We start from the raw sequence: 19,273 nt of genomic DNA on the forward strand, positions 1-19,273 counted from the left end.
TCTCTTCCAGATGTTTTCAGGCAATTTTTTTTGTTGTTAAACTAATTCCATTCATGTTTTAAAAATTTATGAAAGCGCTAATAAAAATGTCAAAGTGGTAAAAATGTTAGCTTTTGCTCTGCTTTGATTAAATTTTGCAAACTGTTTTTGAATATTAAAAAGCAATATTTTTTTTATTCTCTCTCCCTCTCTCTGTTTCTCTCCAGAAGTGATTTGAGAGGCTTGTTGCATGGATATCACTCAGCGGGCTCATTTGCACTCCAGAACCTCGGTGCCATGCATCTCTATTAAATAACATAGACAAATTATTCTTTAAAGACACCAAACAAATTGTTACTTCTCCTCTTACATTAAACTGGAAGGAGGAGAGGGAGTGGGGAAGGAGGGGGGCGAACACAAAGGATTTTATCGCTTTTATTCAGTGGGTGGCTTTTTTAATTTCATGTATATTTTTTAATAATTGAGAAATCCATCGCAACTGGATTTGTTTAAACTTTTTATTAACAGGTCCATGTAAATTTTTGATTGCTGATTATTCAAATAATTGAACATTCTTTGGATGAAGAACGTTTTTATTTCCCTATCAGCATAAATTGGCTACAAAGAGGAAAATGAAGCAGGGTTTGCTACTGTGCTGTATTCCATAGGGATGGGGTTTGTGGAGGGGGGGCTTCCAGCTCCTCTCCTCTCTCTGTCGGAGGAGAGCAATGCTCCTGATAACTTCAGTTCCAGCCTCTCCTGGGAAGGAGGTGCTTCCTGCAGTAGCTTTGTTGTCTTCTGGCGGTGTCCTCCCCAAAGACAGTGTGGTGGAGAGGGTGGGACTGGTTTTTGGGAGGGCACAGCCCCTGGGGTGTCCTTGCTAAATAGGTGGGAGCCCGTTGGAAGGGCACCTTCGTGTTCCTTGGGTGGTGCCAGCGTGTGCGAGTGGTGCTGGACCCTGCTCCTGGGGTTCGGCTTAGGCAGTGGTGTGTGTGGATACTGCTCTGAGCACAGAGATGTCCCAACTGCAGACAGCATCAGCACCATCCTCCTCTGTGCTCCTGGCCGTGGATGTGCCCTCTGCTCCCCCACCACCTTCCCCCCTCACAGTGCAGAGCTTCATGTCAGGCTTGTTTTTGTTCTGGACTGTCCGGCCCCTCTTTTTACAGCCAGCTTGCTAATAGGGATGGTTTCCAGCTTCATTTTTTTGTTTGTTTTAAATGAACAGCTGCTTTTCTTTTTGCCCTATTCAGGAAATCATCGAATTCCCTATCCTGAAGCTGAATGGCAGGACGATGGAGATCGAATCCACCTTTCACATGTATGTTCAGCCTGTGGTGCATCCCCAGCTTACGCCCTTCTGTACAGAGGTAAAGTGCAAAGGTTCCCTGGTGCTCCAAGAGTCTCCCTGGGAAGCAGGTTTCCATTGCACCAGGGGTTGGGGTCGCCTCCTCACGGTGCGGCTGCGAGGCAGCGTGTCGTGCCAGCCTCGAGTTAAGGACAAGGGGAATCGTTTTTCTGTCGTTGCAGCGGCGTGTAAAGACCTCAGTTTGGATTCATAAATAACTCTGGCTGTGATCCGCTGACTAAGATGGGTCATATTTACAACTAACGAATGTCTGACTGGGTGACCACAAAATAAAAAGCACTCGTGTTAGCTGATGCTCAGAATCCTGGAGCCTCCTCTGTAAGCTCCTCATGAGCTGCTCTTTGGTGGGGAAGGTCAAATAGAGCGTGGTCCGAGGGAACAAAGTGTCGTACGGCTGCCTGGTTCAGAGGCTGTAAATGACTCTCCCGTGGGCCCGTCTGTTGGGATTTGATGAGTCCTTGAGAGGGGTAAGGTAACCCATGTCTGTGTTTTTAAGGCTTTCTTTTTGATGTCGTGCTTGTGGGGCACTTGAAATGATTGCTGGAGAAGTGGCCTCTTGTTACTTGGTTACTGTCATTGCCGAGTACAGCTGCTCTCGAGCTGCGGCCACCTTTCCCCAGATACAAACCAGAGGATGAAGGTGGTAAATGTGATCCCTGACGGTTCAAAGGAATAGGGGGCAGGGATTGTTTTGTGTTTTTTTGTTTGGATGCTTGTTTATTTCAGCACAAAAAGGTAACTGTTTCTGCAAGTGCGTTCTTCCTCCCTGCTGTAGCCATCAAAACAAAGTTTCTAAGTTCCTTATGCTTTGGGCTTTTTCCCTTTTACTCCACTACTTTGATGTTGGCCAGCTCAGTGACCAAAGTACTGACTCAGAGAATCTGGGTATCCAAGTTCTTTGCTCTGTCCCAGTCTCATCCATAATCATTGAAACCATGATGTGTTTTACCCAACCTCCGTGGCTCCAGGTTTAGGTCCTTGAAGTGCTTGTTTCATGTGTACCAGCTCGATGAAAAATGACTCCTCTGTGTTAGGTGGAGTCCCCTCCAGGACCAGCCCGCCCCTTCCATATTTCCACATTGTAAAAACAAATACTTTTTTTTTTTTTTCATTCTCTTGTAACTAAAAACCAGCTGAAGGTATTTTATTTAAACTTAAAAAAAAAAAAAGAAAAAAAAGACTAAGCACAGAAAACATTATTCCCAGGTGAGGCGCTTTCAGAAAGCTATAAATGTGTGAAAACAGAGGGTTATAATGGAAACAGTTTTGCAACCTTAATACTAGAAGGCTGGACAACTACTTTGGCTGTCCTTATCCCCATGAGACTTGCTGGACATATGCTCGTACAAATGTGATAAATCTCACAGCTTGCACCTGATCTTTGTTAAGAGCAACGTCAGCTTCTAGAGTAGAGCCCAAAATGTCCGCTTTGTATGTTATTTAAATTCTAGAGAGAATTTGTCTCACTCATTAACTCCCACCAAAATACCTTTTTCTGGAAATTCCTGTGGTGTCCTTCCCCCCTGCTGCTAAAGGCTCCAGCTCTGTTGTTGCATGAGAGATGGGGTGACTTGCTTGGTGTGGCTGTCCTGAGCCCAGCAGAGCCTCCAGCCTGCTGCAGCCTGGGGACATGGAGAGGTTCTCTGGGTGACACAGACGTTCAGCCCATCTCATGCTCCCACACCGTGGTGCTGGTTTCTCTGTCTTCTCTTGCCCACGGGAGCCTGGAGCAGCTGTTTGTGTCTCTACAGGTTTGTGTCTCCTGTGTGGAGCCCTCGAGCAAGCGAGGCCCTGTGTGTGTGTGTGTGTGTGCTGGCTGTGTGTTCGCAGGAGTCCCTAGGACAGGCACAGGCATCCCAGTTGCAGCATTGCACTGCAGATTCTGCCACTGGCTTCAGTCTGGTGTCTTGTGTTCAGAGTTGAAATAAAAATGGGCACTGCTGAGGCCAGCAGGCAAAGCCATCGCAGAACCCCCACCAGTGTGTCAGTGGTGGCACAAAATGGTCCAGCTCGCCAGGTTTGGCAAGTTCTCTGTTATTAGCAGTGTGGGTTAGGGAGAGGGTTTTAATCCTAGCCTGGAAGCCACCTCACTGCACAGCATGGCTCCTGTCTCTCCTGCCTTGGTCCTCCCCTGCCTGTTGCAGGGGCTGCCATCAGGTCCAAGGAGTGGGATCATGCAGGAGGCCTAACTGAGCTTATCCCTGAGCTCAGGGATATCTGAGCAGACTTAGAAACACTGCCCTAAGAGCCCCAGGTGAGCTGCTGGTACTGAGGACCTTACAAAACAGTTGCAAAACTGTCCTTTCGTATTTGCAGCTACTCTTCTGGGGAGACTGTGGTGGCCACATAGACATGTAGGGTCGGTGGCTTCTACAAGGAGGAGCAGGGATCAGCCCCATGCTGCTGGTGTAGGTTCCCCTGAGACCCTGAGGACACAGCTGGGGTGTGCTGTGTGTCCAGCTCCTGCAGAGCTGCTGCCTGCACACCTCCAGTGTTTGCCATTGACTTTCAGCCAGTTTATATTTTCTGAAAAACACCTATTTTGCTAAATGCCAGTAAAGGGCTTTGTCTAGGCACCTCTACTTACAAAGGGTGAGATTTATTGCCCTCTTTGTCTACAAAGAAAGACCAGGCCTGATTATCAGATTGTACACCAGAGACAAGTGCTTAGGTAATCAGCAAACTGTCTTGCAGTAGAAATACGATGGTTTCCCAGATAAACTCTGTAGGAAAGGCAGTGGTGTTGACATTACACGGGAGCTGTGCTGCTGATTTCCACTCTGCTTGCTGCCTTTGCTGGGAAGTAACAGGACTGCTTGGTATAGACTGCATGTGGGAGGATTACTGGGGTTGCTCAGTGTCAGTTTTTGGCTCTGGGCTACCCCTCACATCCCTCTTCCTTCCTGAAGAAGAGCACACATGGGAAGGGTGTCTGCAAGCAGAGAGCTCATGGTCACCCTCAAGGCATCTCTTTTCTTAGCTTTTGGTGTGTCTGTACTTTCCCCTTGCTATAGGAGGTTCCTTCAATTCCCCACACCAATGGCCAGGAGCACATCGTCCAGTGCTGGCTCAGTCTGTAGCCCTTGTCTGGTGCCCTATCTCTTGACCTGCTTCTGTAAAACAACAGGTCATGAGACTTGGTTATGATGAGGGGTGTGCTGAACATTTAGACAGAGAAGGCGGAAAGTGCTTGCAAGTGGTTAAAAGCTGCTGTTAGGTGTATAAAGCTCATCATGCCCTTTTGGAAGATGCAAGTGGTTTGTCTGATGTCCGAGAACATTCATGCCAGGAGCTTATGTGAAAGATTCCCTCTACACAGAAGGTGCTTGTACAGGCTTTTTCATGGTACTTTGCTCTCTTTTTATGATTAATTTTTATTGATTTTTTTTTTTTTTTTCCTGAAGGAACAGACAATAAAAGCAGAAAAAGATAAATGCCTTATAGCTTGTTTATGTTCCCAAGTACCATGTGCTTCTTGGGATCGCCAGTGAAACTTTACAATTGTGCAGTTTTATGCTTTTATACTTTATCAAAGCTACAAGACCAGATAACGCTGCAGAGACCCAATGCACTGGACGTACACCTACATCTACAGATGGACGTAACTGAGACCAGAAAGGGTGAGAGTATAGAAATCTGGTCCTTTTTGAGCACTCTCTGACCTATATTGAAATGGAGCAGGTATATCCCTTTGTGTGTGACTTCTGCAGCGTGAATCTTGCACACGTGTGTGCTTGGTGATGTGTTCTTGGACGGATGAAGGGGAGGAGGCAAGGAGCCTTGGGCAAGATCAAGCAGAGACTCTTTGTTGGGACTCAGCCCCTGGGACTACTTTCCCGTTCCTCCCTTCCCGTGATGGGAAGTGTCTGGATAAGGCCATTTCACCCCATTCTACCATGGCCATCAGGGGTGAGGCGCTGAGGAAATGCAACCCTGAAGATATCCAGAGTGGTGGAGGCCATTTATGGCAGTGCTGGCTGTGATACCAAGAGGTTGCCTGTCATCCTTTCCCAAAAGCTCATCCTTCAGCCGCTTCCAGAGGTTGGATTTGAGCTGCCCTCTGAAAGGCAGAGCCAGCGCTTTGCAGTCGGCAAGCTGTCCACCTCTGCCAGGGAAATGCATGGAGAGGAAGATGGCAAGAAAAGCAAAAAGCAAGCCAGTGAGCTTTAAAAACTGCTCAAGAGCTGTGCATTAATCTCTCAAATCTATTTGCTTTTCAGCGTATGGGAAGTCTGTAGGTAGCAGCTGTTACCCAATTAAAATACAGATTAATATAAAAACAGTTCCTGGAATATAAAAGAGTGTCTGTGTCCCTCCACTTCCTTAAAATTCTACCTCATAATGACTTGATGAACTTGAGAAACCCACCTAGAGGAACTCTGCATTCTTAAAATTAAAATACTTCCCCTAAAAGGTATATATTACCATTCCATGGAAGTCACTATGAGAAAATAATCTTTCCACTTACGGCTTATTCAGTGAGTCAGGTATTTGGTATTCATTAAATGTAATTACAGTTTAATTGGAGTTTAATCTCTTTTTCTTTTCCTTTTTTTTTTTTTTTCTCCCTTCTTCTGAGTTCAGTGCTGTAAGCCAAGCAGCCAAAGAAACAAAGAGGTAGAAACCCATTGAGCTTCTTTCAGTTGCCGTGCATTTAGTAAAGCAGAGCTGTGTGGTTTGTAAGAAGGGCTTGTGTTTTAGGAGTCGGTTGAGCTGGGCTGCGTGGAAGAGTTACTCCTGGGCCATGGGGGGGCTGTCGGCACCTCTCCGCTGGATGCTGGGGCTTCAGGAGGCTTGGATGCGCGTGCAGGCAGCAGGGCATGCTCCTAGGCTGTGTTTGACCTTTATTTTATGAAAACGTGTGAGATGTGTAGCTTCGGGAAAGTGCCACATGAAGTGAAATCCTGTAGTGTGCACTTGTTTTAATAATGATTTTTTTAATTACTTGGGTGCATTGATGGCAAGCTACTGACCTCCGATATTCAATATGTTAAAAGACAGTTTTGTCAGTTGGAAGGCAGACAGAAAAATTATCTGTTTTCCATGTGCCTCAAGCTATCCTGGGCAGACACAGGCAGAGGCCCACGAGACTGCATCTTTTTATGTGTGTGTCTAGCTTTAAACAGCCAGGCAGTCCAGGTGCAGTCAGTAGGACTATCTGTTGGCAGGACCTGTTCCTAAGGAACCTCCTGAAAACCAGAGGAGACCAGGGTTCTGGAAGAAGATTTTTTTTTTTTGCAGGTTTCGTTCAGTTGTTTTAAATACAGTTTCAAAATGCAGAGAGATACTGTGATGGGCTACGAAAAAGCGGGTGTGCAGGGCAGGATGAAAGGCTCCACTCCGGGTCTCACTTACGAATTGGGGTCTGTTCTGTTCATCTAACGCTGTGCTGTTTGGGTGTCACTGTGGTAGTGAGGGAATGATCAGAGACCCCAGCAGTTCCTGCTGCCTGTGTGAGTCAGGGCAATATCAGACCTGGTGAAATGTATATTGAAAAAAGGCAGGGGTTCAATCATTGTGCTGGCACACAAAGTAGAGGGCACCACTGCTCCCCAAGCCCATCCTGCCCCTTTGAGAGTTCACTGTTTTATAGTGTGGGTAGGAGCCCCCCTACCTTTCTGGTTTTGGGATGAAGCTGTGCCCTTGCCCGTGGCTGGGGAGCTGCCAGGGTCGCTCTGCTGTGGCTGGCTCCTCAGCAATGTCCGTGTGGGTCACAGGAGCGTGTTTTGGTTGCGGCGAGATGGACAGGAGAGGAGACCTCTCTAATGATCTTTTTGAGTGCTGCTCTGACGCCTGCTTTCTGTTTGTCTCTCATTTCAGCTGACTGGGATTATTCAAGGCATGGTGGATGGGCAGCCGAGCCTCCAGCAAGTGCTTGAGGTAAGCAGAGTAACCTTTAGTTCCTGAACTCTGACCTCTGGTCCTGTCGTCCCCTCTTCATCTCTTTCCCTGCACCTCCCCTTGCTGAAAATCGAACCGCGTAATTTGACTATGATTACAGCTTCATTAGAATAACATTTGCTGTCACGTTGGTGACACGCTGCTGAGAGTATTGAACCATTGATCTGTCATCTCCAGCTGTTCATGTCAAGGGTGCTGACAAGATATCCAAACTCCTGCCAGTGGATAGGAGAAAAGGCGACTCTCACTTGAGCCAGTTTTAAAGCACCAAGACGTTGCTCAAGACCACTGCTCCAGGAGGTTCTACCTTCATTTTTCTTTCTCCTCCCTCAGCACTTTATTAAATTAATTTTTTCTACCTATTTAAATGCTCAATAACACATGTACTATAGAAAGAAAATGCTTCTAAAATCTAATCTGGAGGATGTGCAAATGCAGATATAGCCCTAATAATGCCATCTGCTTAATGTTGAATTCCTACAGCATTTAGGGCTTAATTAGCTTGGAAGTATTTCTCCATCAATAGCTTTTGTTGGTAGTCAAATAGTGAAGGAAACCTCCTTAAGCAGAGCTGGCTCAGGCTGCAGGTTGCTGTTCGATGCATTGTCTCTGTCAGGATTTCCACTGCTGTGTTACCTAATTGTTCCTAATCAGAATAATTGCAACAATTGCTTATGTGAGGAAATCAAATTAAAGGCTTTAAAATCCTCCATGGAGACAGCGCTTCATGGGCGCTCACATGGGGGAGTTTAGAAAGGTTACTGCTGCTGTCCCTCCCCCTGGGGAGCCTTGTGTGGGGCTGGCGGGGGGATCCTGGCTGCCCAGGGGACCAGAAGTGTAGCTGAGCAGCTGGATGCTGCCCGGGGGGAGCTTTACTCCAAAGGGCTGTTGTACAGTTGGTTGCAGAAAGAAGGGCTGTCCTCTGCCGGGAAGGCTGCAGCAGTGACACGAGGTGCTCTGCAGAGGTGACATCTTGCATCCCTGCAAACCCCCAACTTTCCCGGGTGCTCTCCGGAGAGCACATGGCAGCGGTGCGTGTCTGTAAGCATATGGATGCCTGTGCCTGCTTCCCCTGCCGGGAGAGCCCTCTTTGCCTGGATCACAGAATCACAGAATCTTCTAGGTTGGAAGGGGCCTCAAAGATCATCTTGTCCAACCGTCAACCTAACTGACAAAAATAGACACCCGCACAACAAACAAGAAGCATCACCATCACTAAACCATACCTCCCAGCACTACATCAACCCGTCTTTTGAACACCTCCAGGGATGGTGCCTCAACCACCTCCCTGGGCAGCCCATTCCAATGTCTGATGACCCTTTCAGTGAAAAAATTTTTCCTAATATCCAGCCTGAACCTCCCCTGGCGCAACTTGAGGCTGTTTCCTCTAGTCCTGTCGCCTGTGACTTGAGAGAAGAGACCGAACCCACCTCTCTACAACCTCCTTTCAGGTAGTTGTAGAGAGCAGTAATGTCTCCCCTCAGCCTTCTCTTCTCCAGGCTGAATAACCCCAGCTCCCTCAGCCTCTCTTCATAAGACTTGGATGGGTGAATGTACATCGCCACTGGAATATTACAGAAAACGGTTCATTCTGTTTCTACAGGAGCTTCTTAAAGTGTGGAGACGTTTCTGTAGATGTATTTATTATTTTTTTTTTGGTTTGGACTGAAAAGGTTCATACAGCAGCATGTTTCTAGGCTAAAATGAGATCTGGGTCAGGCAGCTTCTGGGCCATGCTAGGTTATTCAGGAGCAGAAGGTGTCAAGTGAGGGGAAAGAGGAGGGATTTCTCTTGCTGAAGCACTGGAAACGCTTCTAGTGAGGCTGCATAATAGCAGCTGATTGCCTGTCACCTGCCACCAAAAGATTTTGGGCATCTGGTTTGCTAGTTCTAGCTGGAATAAATGTCTCTGCAGGGGGTTTAGTCTAGGTTAGTTCTTCCTGGTTATTTCCTGAGGTGGGTGTGCATCCTTCAGATTAACGTGGCCCATTTCTGAAGTGGATCCCGAACATCTGTCCCTATGGCAAGTTGATCAGGAATAGTGGATTCAATCCACACTGTACCCTGAACAAGCACCTTCTCAGCACTGTAAGGAAAGAGAGACACAGCCTGGAGAGGAAGGGGCACATGGCTTTGCTTGTGACTGCCACGCAGTGCCTGTGTGTCCCCAGCCCTTCCATTTCTCCCTCTCTCCCATATCCTCTGTATGAAGCTGTATGAACTGGAGCACGTGAGAGATGCCGACCCAGGATGCCCGTGTTTTCTCCTCACTGCAGGGGACACAAGTTCTGCTCACTGCGAGCCCAGTTGGTGCAGGGGGAGGAAAAGTGGAGGAGGAAGGGCAGGTAACAGTGCAGTTGTATTGTCCCGTTAACGCTGCACAACTTCCATCCCTCCATGAGCAGAGCTGCTGCGGTGTCTGATAAGATCATCTCTGCTCTGGTTGCCTGATGTCTCCTATCAGAAATCTTCAAAGGTCCAAACGTGCTGTTGTTGAGATGGCAAGCAAAGAGAGAAGAGAGAGAGGGAGAGGGTGGATAAGATCACAATTTTCTTCTCTCTTGATTGCAAGCAGCTTATCTGAGTTTAACCGTTGTGGCTCGGCCTGTCTCTGCAAAACTCATCCCCTTTTCTTGCCTTCCTTTCAGAGGGTTGACGAGTGGATGGCGAAGGAAGGCCTCTTAGATCCCAGCGTCAAGTCGATTTTTGTGACCTGTGGAGACTGGGATTTGAAAGTGATGTGAGTATGGAAGGGGAGGGAGATTTTTCTTGGCTTTATTGCTCCCTGCTTGCCTGTAGTGTATATATCTTTGTCCTTACAAGCATCTGACTGTCCCTAGTCTTTGTTTCTTAGGGAAATAGTTGTTTGCCGTGCATAATTGGGAGTGGAGGGTTCTTTAAGAAGACAGGTAGGTGCTGGGCACAGTGCAAGATCACTGCCTGGGATATTCCCTATAGTGAATGAATCCTTTCAGAACCCCAAGAAAGGTTTAAACTGGAGCATTGGGATGTTTTCCCTTTATTCAATATACTTTCCAAAGGGACAGATATTTCTGAGTGCACACATGGAGCTCTGTTTCTGTACACCCAAATAAAGCAATGATCCTTACCTGACTTAGGCATGCAAGGCTTTCTCTCTGTCATTTTGGCACACTAAGTGGATGTGAATCACAGTGTCTTTGGAAAGAGAGTACAAGCCATGTCTGGCATGTTTCATTGGTGTTCTTGTCGTTAAGGTTATCTTCATCAGCTGGGAGACTGTATCTAGAGAGTACCAGATGGGGACCTGCACTGGGACCCGCACATCTCAGTCTATGTGCGTGTTTTGTTACGAAAGTAACTAGACCACCAAACTAAAAATATTTGTTAAAAAAAAATGAGTTAAATGTCTAAGAATTAGATTAGTTTAATCTGTAAGGTGTTTGCAGATCAGTGTCATATTTTGCTGTATTCACTTGGATTCCTATAATCTCGCGTCAGCTTTTCATTTCCTCAGAGTGCTGGATAAAGACTCCTGTTGTTATCACACCGGTAAAGCATGGACTTGACACATCCAATGCTAAACTGACATCCACAACTCGTTAGTAGTGTTACTTGGGTTTCACTGTGACATTGGTTTCCCCAAGTCAGAAGCCTAAATAAACTGCACACAGCCTGGGAGCAATCAACACCAGTTCTTCCCTGCAGAATGGTCTTTGTTGAGTGGCAGCTCCTTGCCTCTTCTTGGTGTGATTAGTGAGACATGAGATACGAGGACCGAAGAAGCAGCACAAGCGCTACTGGAGATGAGAAATTTGCCATGCTCCAGACAGGAGTGTGGTATTGCAAGCTTTTGAGTCAAAAATCTAAGTCTCTGCTGGAGCTGTGTCCAGAGGTGGTGTATATTGCCAATTCTTGTGTTACTGGTTTAAATTAAGAGTGAGGCTTAGTTTTCTTTATACATTATGTTTAAACTTTTATTAGAGACCAGCACGATGAAGACAGCTGCAGGGATGTGCTAAACTCCTGTTTCTCATCTGTTCTCTTTTCTCAGTTCTTTACTCCTGTATTGCTGTTCTGAGAGTCCAGATTACTGGTTTTGGTGATGGTTCTGAGGATCAGAGCTGTCTGTGCTCACAGTCCATCCTTCAATCCCTTTCACAGCAGGACAACAAGGTTTCCAGATAATGATGTCCTAACTTGCTGTCTGAATGGAATGGGCAACCTTCTAGGTGTTGGGGTTTTTATTTTGTTTCAGAGCTCTACAACGGGGAAATAGAGGTGAAGATGAGCCCTATATCTGGTGAGCCATAGGGGTTGTGGGGTGAGCTGGTGCAGCGGGACATGTGGTTCTGGAGCAGAGATACTCGATTCACCATTTGCAGCGGTTTCTCGCATGGATTGTGCCTCACTAGTCAGCTGGAAAAGAAGACTCCACTCCTGGCCATGAGGTTGCAGCGAGTGGTTCATTCCTCCCTCTTCCTTTTAAAAAATTTTTTTTAAACCATTAACTTCAGAATTCAATCCTGAAGCGTCTCCAGGGCAAAGCAGAAAATACATTTCGTCTTTCCAAGCACATGGGTAGCGGGAGCCTGGCTGCAGCCGCGCGGTGAGGAGCACATCACGCCGCTCCGTCGCCGATTGGGTGCAGCCGCCTGTAGCGTCACATCTGATTAGCGCCGTGCCAGTGAATGAGGCTTGAGTGAGGACTCCCTGCCAGCTCTGACTTGTCTCATTTCCCATTACTTTTATCCGTCACCGCAAATGCCGAGTCTCCCTCCTGAACTAATTAAGTTTGCGTGTGTTTAGACACATTGCCAAATAGGGTTTAGCAAAGCAGAACTGAGCATCTCTTTTTAAAGAGGGAAGGCAGAGAGCTGATACAAGGCCGCTGAGATAGGGAGATAGAGCCTCAGAGACGTGGAACATCTAGGATTTCCATCCAGGGAATCACCCCGTGCTTCCCTACAAGACTTGCGGTGTTACTGGTGTCCTTTGCTACCGTGTAGGACCACATGCTGGGCATGGAAGGCACCAGGGCACTGGGAAAAGGGAGATGGTGCTGCTTGTCCACGTTTGGAGGAGTGTGGTGGTGGAAGCATTGCATGATAGAAACCCCACTGGGTTCCAGAGACATTCAGGACAATGCGGTGAGTGCAGTGCTTCTGGCTTAGGGACCAGTGATTTGGGGCAGGTCCATTCCCAGCTCTGCTGCTCGTTTTCTCCACTTCCTTAGTGATGACAGCTCCTTGCACAGCTGCCTGAAGAGCAAGCTGTGGTGGTCTTACTCAGTGTCTCCTGTGGTGTGAAGTTCCTGTCCTCTGTTCTCCTTAGCTTAGCTGTTGATGGGAAGCCATGCAGCTTTGTTCCTGGCTTCTTCTGCAATGACCTGGGCATTTAGTTCAGCTTCTGTCTGCTTGTGCTGTTGAAGAGATGAGGTGTGGTGTCTTCTGGACAAGCCTGTCTACTGTGGTTGTTTCCAGTGGGTGTCCCTGGGAGGCACGGTGGGGTGAGCAAGATGGAGGGAGGTGGCTGGAGCAAAGAGGAGGAATCTACAGGCCTTTAGTGGTGGATGTGGGAACAAGGTGTGCAAATTGCCCTCTCAAAGCCAGGAGTTGCAATATGTGTAGCACTCCTAGCTCAAAGAGAAGCACCAGAGGAATAGCGATTGTCAAAGACCTGCTTTCTGCTGATGGTGTCTAGCACTATCTGAGGCTGCAGGATTCAAGATGGAAACTCAACTGCTAAAGGACCTGTGAAGCCTCTGCTTGGGTCGGGGATCTTCAGGGAGTGAGAATCTGTGGGGCTGCAGACCTGATTTGTCTTGAAGGTTGGAGCTTTCTGGCTTCCCTCTGGCAACGGGGAGCACTACTTACAAGGAGCTGGGTGCACAAAAGGGGACACCAAGTATCTGGCAAGGGCTTGTGGAGGTTCAGCATGAGTCAAGGTCCTCAGCCATGCACCAAAGTCATGGGTGTGGTGCATCATCATCAGGAGAGTCCTGTGGAAGGGATGTGGTTGCTGCTGGAGAGAGACTGTTGTGCGAGAGAGCTCAGAAATGGAGCACAGATCCTCTACTGGCTGCGCTTGGATGAAGCGGCTCCCTGCGCTCGGTGCGTGTGAACCAGGCTGGAGTCAGGGAGACAGCAGCTCTCCTGCCGCCCCTCCCCTTCCCTCTTGTTAAGATGCAATTTCTTTAATGAGGAAAACCTCTTGAGTAGGAACATCACCTTTCTGAAGGCTTGTCCTGACAAGGCAGTTCAAGCCGACAGAGTCGCATATCAACTTCAGCAAATATCAGTCACTCATTACAGAGACTCTTCTCCCCCCCACCCCCCAGCAACACCCCTCGTTCCCAGACAAGGGAATGAATCACACTCCTGCTCTTGAATACATCATGACAAGTTGTGGTTCTAATGAGAGAGGGCCATTCATTCTGGGTGGAAAGTTCTCTGTGTCGACACAGAAATGTTATTAATTAAAGAGAGCTACCTGAAGCAAAAGATGAAAGGAGCACCAGACCTGCCAAGCTAAAATATGAGTGGGGATACAGCCTCGTTAGGCACACGGTCCTCAGGCCTCCCAGTGCTCAGCGGGAGGATTCCTTTAGCCTGTTGCAAGGAGCTATCCTCCAAGTTTAACAGCTTCAGGGCCGGATTCAGACGCCTGGTGTAGTCTGCTGTGGTGCTGGGACCTCATCCTGCACCTAGGATGGAACTGTCACGAGTGATTAAGCAAATTGCATTGATGCGGCATTGGGTGGTGAGGGTAACGTTGCCTCGGAAGGGCTGAGGGAGCCGCTGATGGCCGGAGATGGTTTTAGTGGAAAGAGGGTACTCGGTGTCTGCCAGGGTTGAGCCCTTGTAATATGAGCTCTTTAGTGTGGTTTATCTCCTCTGAAATGTCAAATTGCCTCCTTTCCGTGTATGGAACCGGTTTACCTGCTCTTGAGCGCAACGTGAATTAATCTTGGCAACCACAGAAGCGTTTCTCCTGTGTGTTGATAGCTGCAGAGCTGAGCTGCGGTGAGGTTAGGTGATATGCCTGTGGTTGTGCAGGCAGCCAGAGGCAGAGGAAGGAGCTGAAGTCACATGTGCTGAATCTCAGACCTGCATCTCCACGTCAAGACCCATCAGTTAATCCTCCTTCTTCCAGTTTTGGATCATTCTGCAAACATATTGAACATAGGTAAACATGAGTGTAGGCTTTCATCTGTATTCCTTCAACATGAAGATGCTTATACTGCACTTATTGTGGCTGATCAGAACATGCTAATTTATGTCTTTACAGGAAACTACCGCTCAGAAGTTTTTTATTTTCTTAAATAAGTGTTAAAAGGCAAGTACTCTCTAATATAGTGATAAAACACAGTGAAGTGTCTTGAAATGTTTATAGCCCTTGGTGCTCTTCCTAGGTTGCATATTAGTAAATTCTGAGCAGTAAATTATACCATTGCTTAATTTTATCTTACTGTGTTTAATTCTTTCTTGCAAGTTGCACGGGCTGGGAGGATTTTTGCCTTCTCAGGCCAGCTCCAAGTGTGGCAATGAGTTGGTCTTGCCAGCCTTTTGTCCTGAAAGCTTGGTTTGAGACCAACCTTAGGTCATGAATGAAGAAGGCTTGATGGTGTTGGTGTCCCTCGTGCATGCTGTTCTCTGTCACAGGACTGGGACGGGGTTGGTAGCCTCTGCCTGGGGGAGAAATTGCAGAGAACCACTGAATGGAATGAATGGGACCTCTTGGGTAGCTGTGGAGAAAGGCAGGAGAATGTGTAGGGAGGGCTGGTTGGGTGGCAGCAGGGCAGGAGGTATGTTCAGAGTGGCTTTAAGAGTAACAAGAAAGAGCTGGTAACAGAAAGATAACATAATAATCTGCTTTTAAAAATACTAAAACAATTCCTTTCCAACTAAGGTCTTTGAATTGGCTTGTTGTTGCTTTTAGTGGGGATCGTTTTGCTGACCAAGCCTGTGGTGTAGCTCTTCACACGGTTACATTGGCTGAAGGAAGAGGGTGGTGTGAACTACAGCGCAGGGACGGGACTGAGCATCCAGGGTCAGGAACCTTTCGAGTCAGCTTTGCTGATGGAGTCGTTCATGTAATTACCTCCTAAAGTGCTTTGCCGGAGCGAAGCAAGGCAGCCTTGTGAGCGTGCTCTTCTCTAGCACTTACAGGGAGTAGCACTGACCCCATTTGCTTCTGCGACCCTGGAGTCCAGCTTTTTGTTTTTAAAGGAAGTGATATCACTTATGCAAAATAAATTTTGGATTTTAAGGTTCCCAATCTGTTCAATTGTATTTAAAATTAATGTAGCACACTTGACTTTTGTTATCCTTCTGCAGCAGTTCCCCTTTCTCCTGCTCTTGGCTTTTGTTTGAAATCGGTTGGTTGCACAAGTTTATGCAAGTTTTGTCGTCTGAGCTGTGTGACTCTGGGAATGCCTTTGAGTTAAGCTTTGGACATGAAGCCTTTGCATAGGGATCAGCATGCAGTGGACTATCACCTTCAGGTCTGCTACTTGTCTGGCATGTCATAGCAAAGACATTTATCATAGTTAGGGCTGTAGTGGCCACAGATTTACTGAGCTGTGATGCCCAACGCACTCTGGGGAGCGTGGACTCTGCTGCCTCAGAATTAGGACCAAAGATGTTGGAAACAGTGTGAAAGATGGTGGAGAAACTTGGAATAAATTTAGGGTGTAGGGGGGGAATGAGACAGGAATTGTATCAATTACTTTATTTTCAGTACTGAACCGTTGGGCTGGGGTAATGAATGGAGATGGTGGATTTTCCATCGCTGGGTAACTTAACTCAAGCTGTGTCTGGAAACAGTGACGCTCAACTAAGTGCAACCATTGGACTTGGTGTCATCTGCTCATACAGAACCATAATTGCCTCTGTAGCAGGAATCACGAAGGTGAATTCTGTATCCAGTGTCACAATGAATTCAGGCAAAATGGTTTCAAAATCAATGGATCCATAATGGGTATTTGGTAAAAAGCACACCCTGGCCTCTGCCTGTGTGAGAGCCCTCTAATAGCAACTCATCATCGTGGTTATCCTGTGCCTTGGGGAACTGAAAAGCTGATTGGCTTGGGGACTACCAAGGATAAACCACTGGAGGGCTGTTTGCTATCCCAGTTTTGTTGTCTGCAGCATGTGTGAAAAATAGGATTAGCTTCACAAAGTGTGAATTTTCTTTATTACTTCAAAAAGCTTAATTTTTCTAGCATTAGACAGCTGTAGTGTTTCATGCTGGGGCCAAAATGTCAGCTGTCTCCCTTTGGATCCCAGCTCTTCTTACTTCCCAGCCGAAGTGAAGCCGTTGTGTGTTGGCACCAGCGCTTCCCTCCCAGTGGCTTGGCTGGGAGTGATGCTCTCATGGCTTCTCTGCTTAGAGAGCTCTGCTTGAAAAATACTGCCAGCCTGGGAGCAGTGTCCTTCCCCTTTCGCTTGCTCTCTTCAAGCCTTGTGTAAGTCAGTAGCTTTCCTGAAAGCTTTTTATTTTGTTTGTGTGTTTGTTTCCTGTTGGGAGCCATTTTCCTGGATGGGTTCAGTCCCTTTTCTCCTGAAGCTCCTGGCTGGCAAAGACCTACTGGGCCATCTTGAGGTCATCCCTGGTATTTTCCCTCCAGCATATTCTCATGTGCCTTGTCCAGCAACTCTCCGTATCCCGAGGAGCGGATGTCTGGGTGTGTGCAGGACTCTCAGGAGGACGCCAGAACTGCAGATGTAACTTTTGGAGATGAGTCCATTCCACGTTGGAGTCACCTTTTTCCGTGTGTTTGGCCAGGGTGCTGCCCTCAGCCTGGCACCCCAAAGACTGTGTCTTGTGCTCAGAGATTGCTCTGGACCAGGTGTTAGCAATGACGTGAGGCATGTGGAGGTGGTACTAGAAGAAAGAGCAGAACAGTGGAGTTTGGGGGAAGAAGACTGAGGAAGCAGTGCAATATGCTGGTGGGGCTGTGTGTGGGAAGCTCATGCTAACCAGGGCTATCTCCTGCCCTGGTCCCATCAGTTTTGTCTGTCTCTCTTCCAGTGGGGCTTTCTCCTCCCCTCTCCCCAGCACCTACACTCTGGGACGCTCTTCATTTCCCCTCCTTAGGTGCCTCTTGGTCATCCCTTGCTTCAGTTTTTCCATCTGGGTGTTGAGCCACGTCTTGGTGCTGACCATCAACCACAGCATGCCAGAAGTGCCTGGCCACCGGCTGAGCTCAGCTCCATGTCCCTGCCTGGAGTCACGTGTGTCCCCTGCAGACTGGGCAGAGGGAGGAGGCTGGTGGGAGGTTGCCAAGACCTCTCCTCCAGCTCCCTGTGCTCCCAGCTCTGAAGAGAACTGTTACATTTTATGGACCATTTAGCTTCCCAATGGTGATCCTAATTCTTCACAGCATGTATGTGCCATTTCTTGGTTATTAAAAGGACCCCTGAAAAGGAGCTGCCCTCTGAGTCAGTGCTCTTCCATGCAGTTAATTGCAGGAGGGTTTTGCTTCGACTGCGAGGCTTAATATTTCCAAACTCTCCCTGTGCTAAGAGGGTGAATTAATACCCAGGTCTTCCTGTGGCTGCAGGGACTGACCCTTGTGTGCTGTCACCAAGCAGGCAGGGGAAAAACGCTTCTGCTGGGAGTAATTCAAACTTTGAATGGCTCTGGAGGAAGTCCACTTGCTTTCTGCCTAGAGATCAAGGGCGCTTTAAGGACTGGCTGGCCAGGTGTCTCAGTCTTTCATCTCTACATCCTTATATTGTGTGACACTTCAGGTGCCAAAATAGCTTTCGTTCCTTGGGGGCCCAAGCGAGCTCCACGCTTAGTGGGAAAGGAGTGATTACCTTGGACTGACAAGTTAGCCGAAGGATGGATGGCTGCGGTGGCACAGTAGGTGTGAGATGGATGGATGGGAGGTGGTTCAAGGGGAGGTTCTTGTCAAGTCACCGCGCTGCGTATGAGAAAACAGAGACGGCAAGCCATTAGGCTGTGCATTTCAGGTGTGAGGAAGCTGCTGAGGAACCCTGGCATTGCTAAATGCCAAGTGAAATGTTACTGCCACGTGGAGCGCGGTAGAGTGGCAGAATTAATGACACCAGCGTAGGGAGAGCACACGTGGCTGGTCTGGAGGGTTAATGTGTGCGAGGGCGATAGGCTTGGGCAGGGGTTTGTCATCAGGGTTGCTGTGCTTGGGAGGTGCGGTCTAATGGCAAGGCCACATGAAAAGAAATTGGAGCTTGCAAGGAAAGTGCTAAAAGTCATCAATTACCCAAGTTTTTTTGCCTTTGCTGCAGGCCTAAAGCAAATCGCTGGCTTAAGGGGCTCCGAGCACCTGGGTCTTGCACTGGATTTACAGGTAAAGTGAAATTAGGAGGGGGCTAAGTAATTAATTTCTCTTGCTGTGACCAGGATGGGAGATGATTCTGACTTGCCACTTCTCCTTAGAAGTTTCTTCAGAAGCTGGTAAGGACTCTGGTTGTGAAACCCAGGAAGCAAAGAGGATCCCTGGGTGCCTGACAATTCCTTTTCTCTGCTGGTTCTTTCTCGCAGGCAGCCTCAGGCTGCCTGTCTCTTTGTTAAGAGAGTGACAGCAATGTGACACCGTGAAAATAATTACTAACAAATCACGGTGGTGACTGCAAACAGCTCGCTGTCTTCAGAGGCATGTCAGGGAGCATTAGAGCAGGGCCGTGGGAGCGGCAGAGCGGCTAGGGGCTCTTTCTCTGCTCTAGGCTGAGGGAAGATCTTTGGAGACCTTTGGCGCCCGCCACCCCCACACCATTCCCTTCTTGTTGGCTTTTTCTTTCTTTCCTCCCTTCCCTGCCTTTGCCATCAATAATTAAGCCCATTAATTGTTCAGTGAGTTCAGGAAAGCTGTGAATGGGAAGACCGGGCTTCTGCCTTCCCTAGATTCAGCAAGAGCCCACAGAGCAATGGAGGAATTTCTGGAGCGGTATCATGGGTGGAAGCACATCCAAGCTGTGTTTCCAAACTTGCAGCCCTTGTGTGCAGCCCAGGGCAGTAATGTTTATTAGCTGTGTGCCCCTAGGAATTCATGAGTTG

At 47.8% G+C, this 19,273-nt stretch overlaps 1 protein-coding gene across 1 annotated transcript in view; it reads left to right on the forward strand.

Annotated features, from left to right (window-relative positions):
* The window catches only part of ERI3 (ERI1 exoribonuclease family member 3), a 125,376-nt gene that overhangs the window by 14,661 nt on the left and 91,442 nt on the right, over positions 1 to 19,273 (forward strand). Inside the window, exons 2-4 of the mRNA XM_014939371.1 lie at positions 1,233 to 1,349; positions 7,169 to 7,228; positions 9,898 to 9,989. Of these exons, the coding sequence (XP_014794857.1) occupies positions 1,233 to 1,349; positions 7,169 to 7,228; positions 9,898 to 9,989 (269 nt within the window). The remainder of the gene's footprint in view (positions 1 to 1,232; positions 1,350 to 7,168; positions 7,229 to 9,897; positions 9,990 to 19,273) is intronic.

The sequence above is a fragment of the Calidris pugnax genome, unplaced genomic scaffold, assembly GCF_001431845.1.
Source record: "Calidris pugnax isolate Ruff unplaced genomic scaffold, ASM143184v1 scaffold18, whole genome shotgun sequence".
In the NCBI taxonomy this organism is placed as follows: domain Eukaryota; kingdom Metazoa; phylum Chordata; class Aves; order Charadriiformes; family Scolopacidae; genus Calidris; species Calidris pugnax.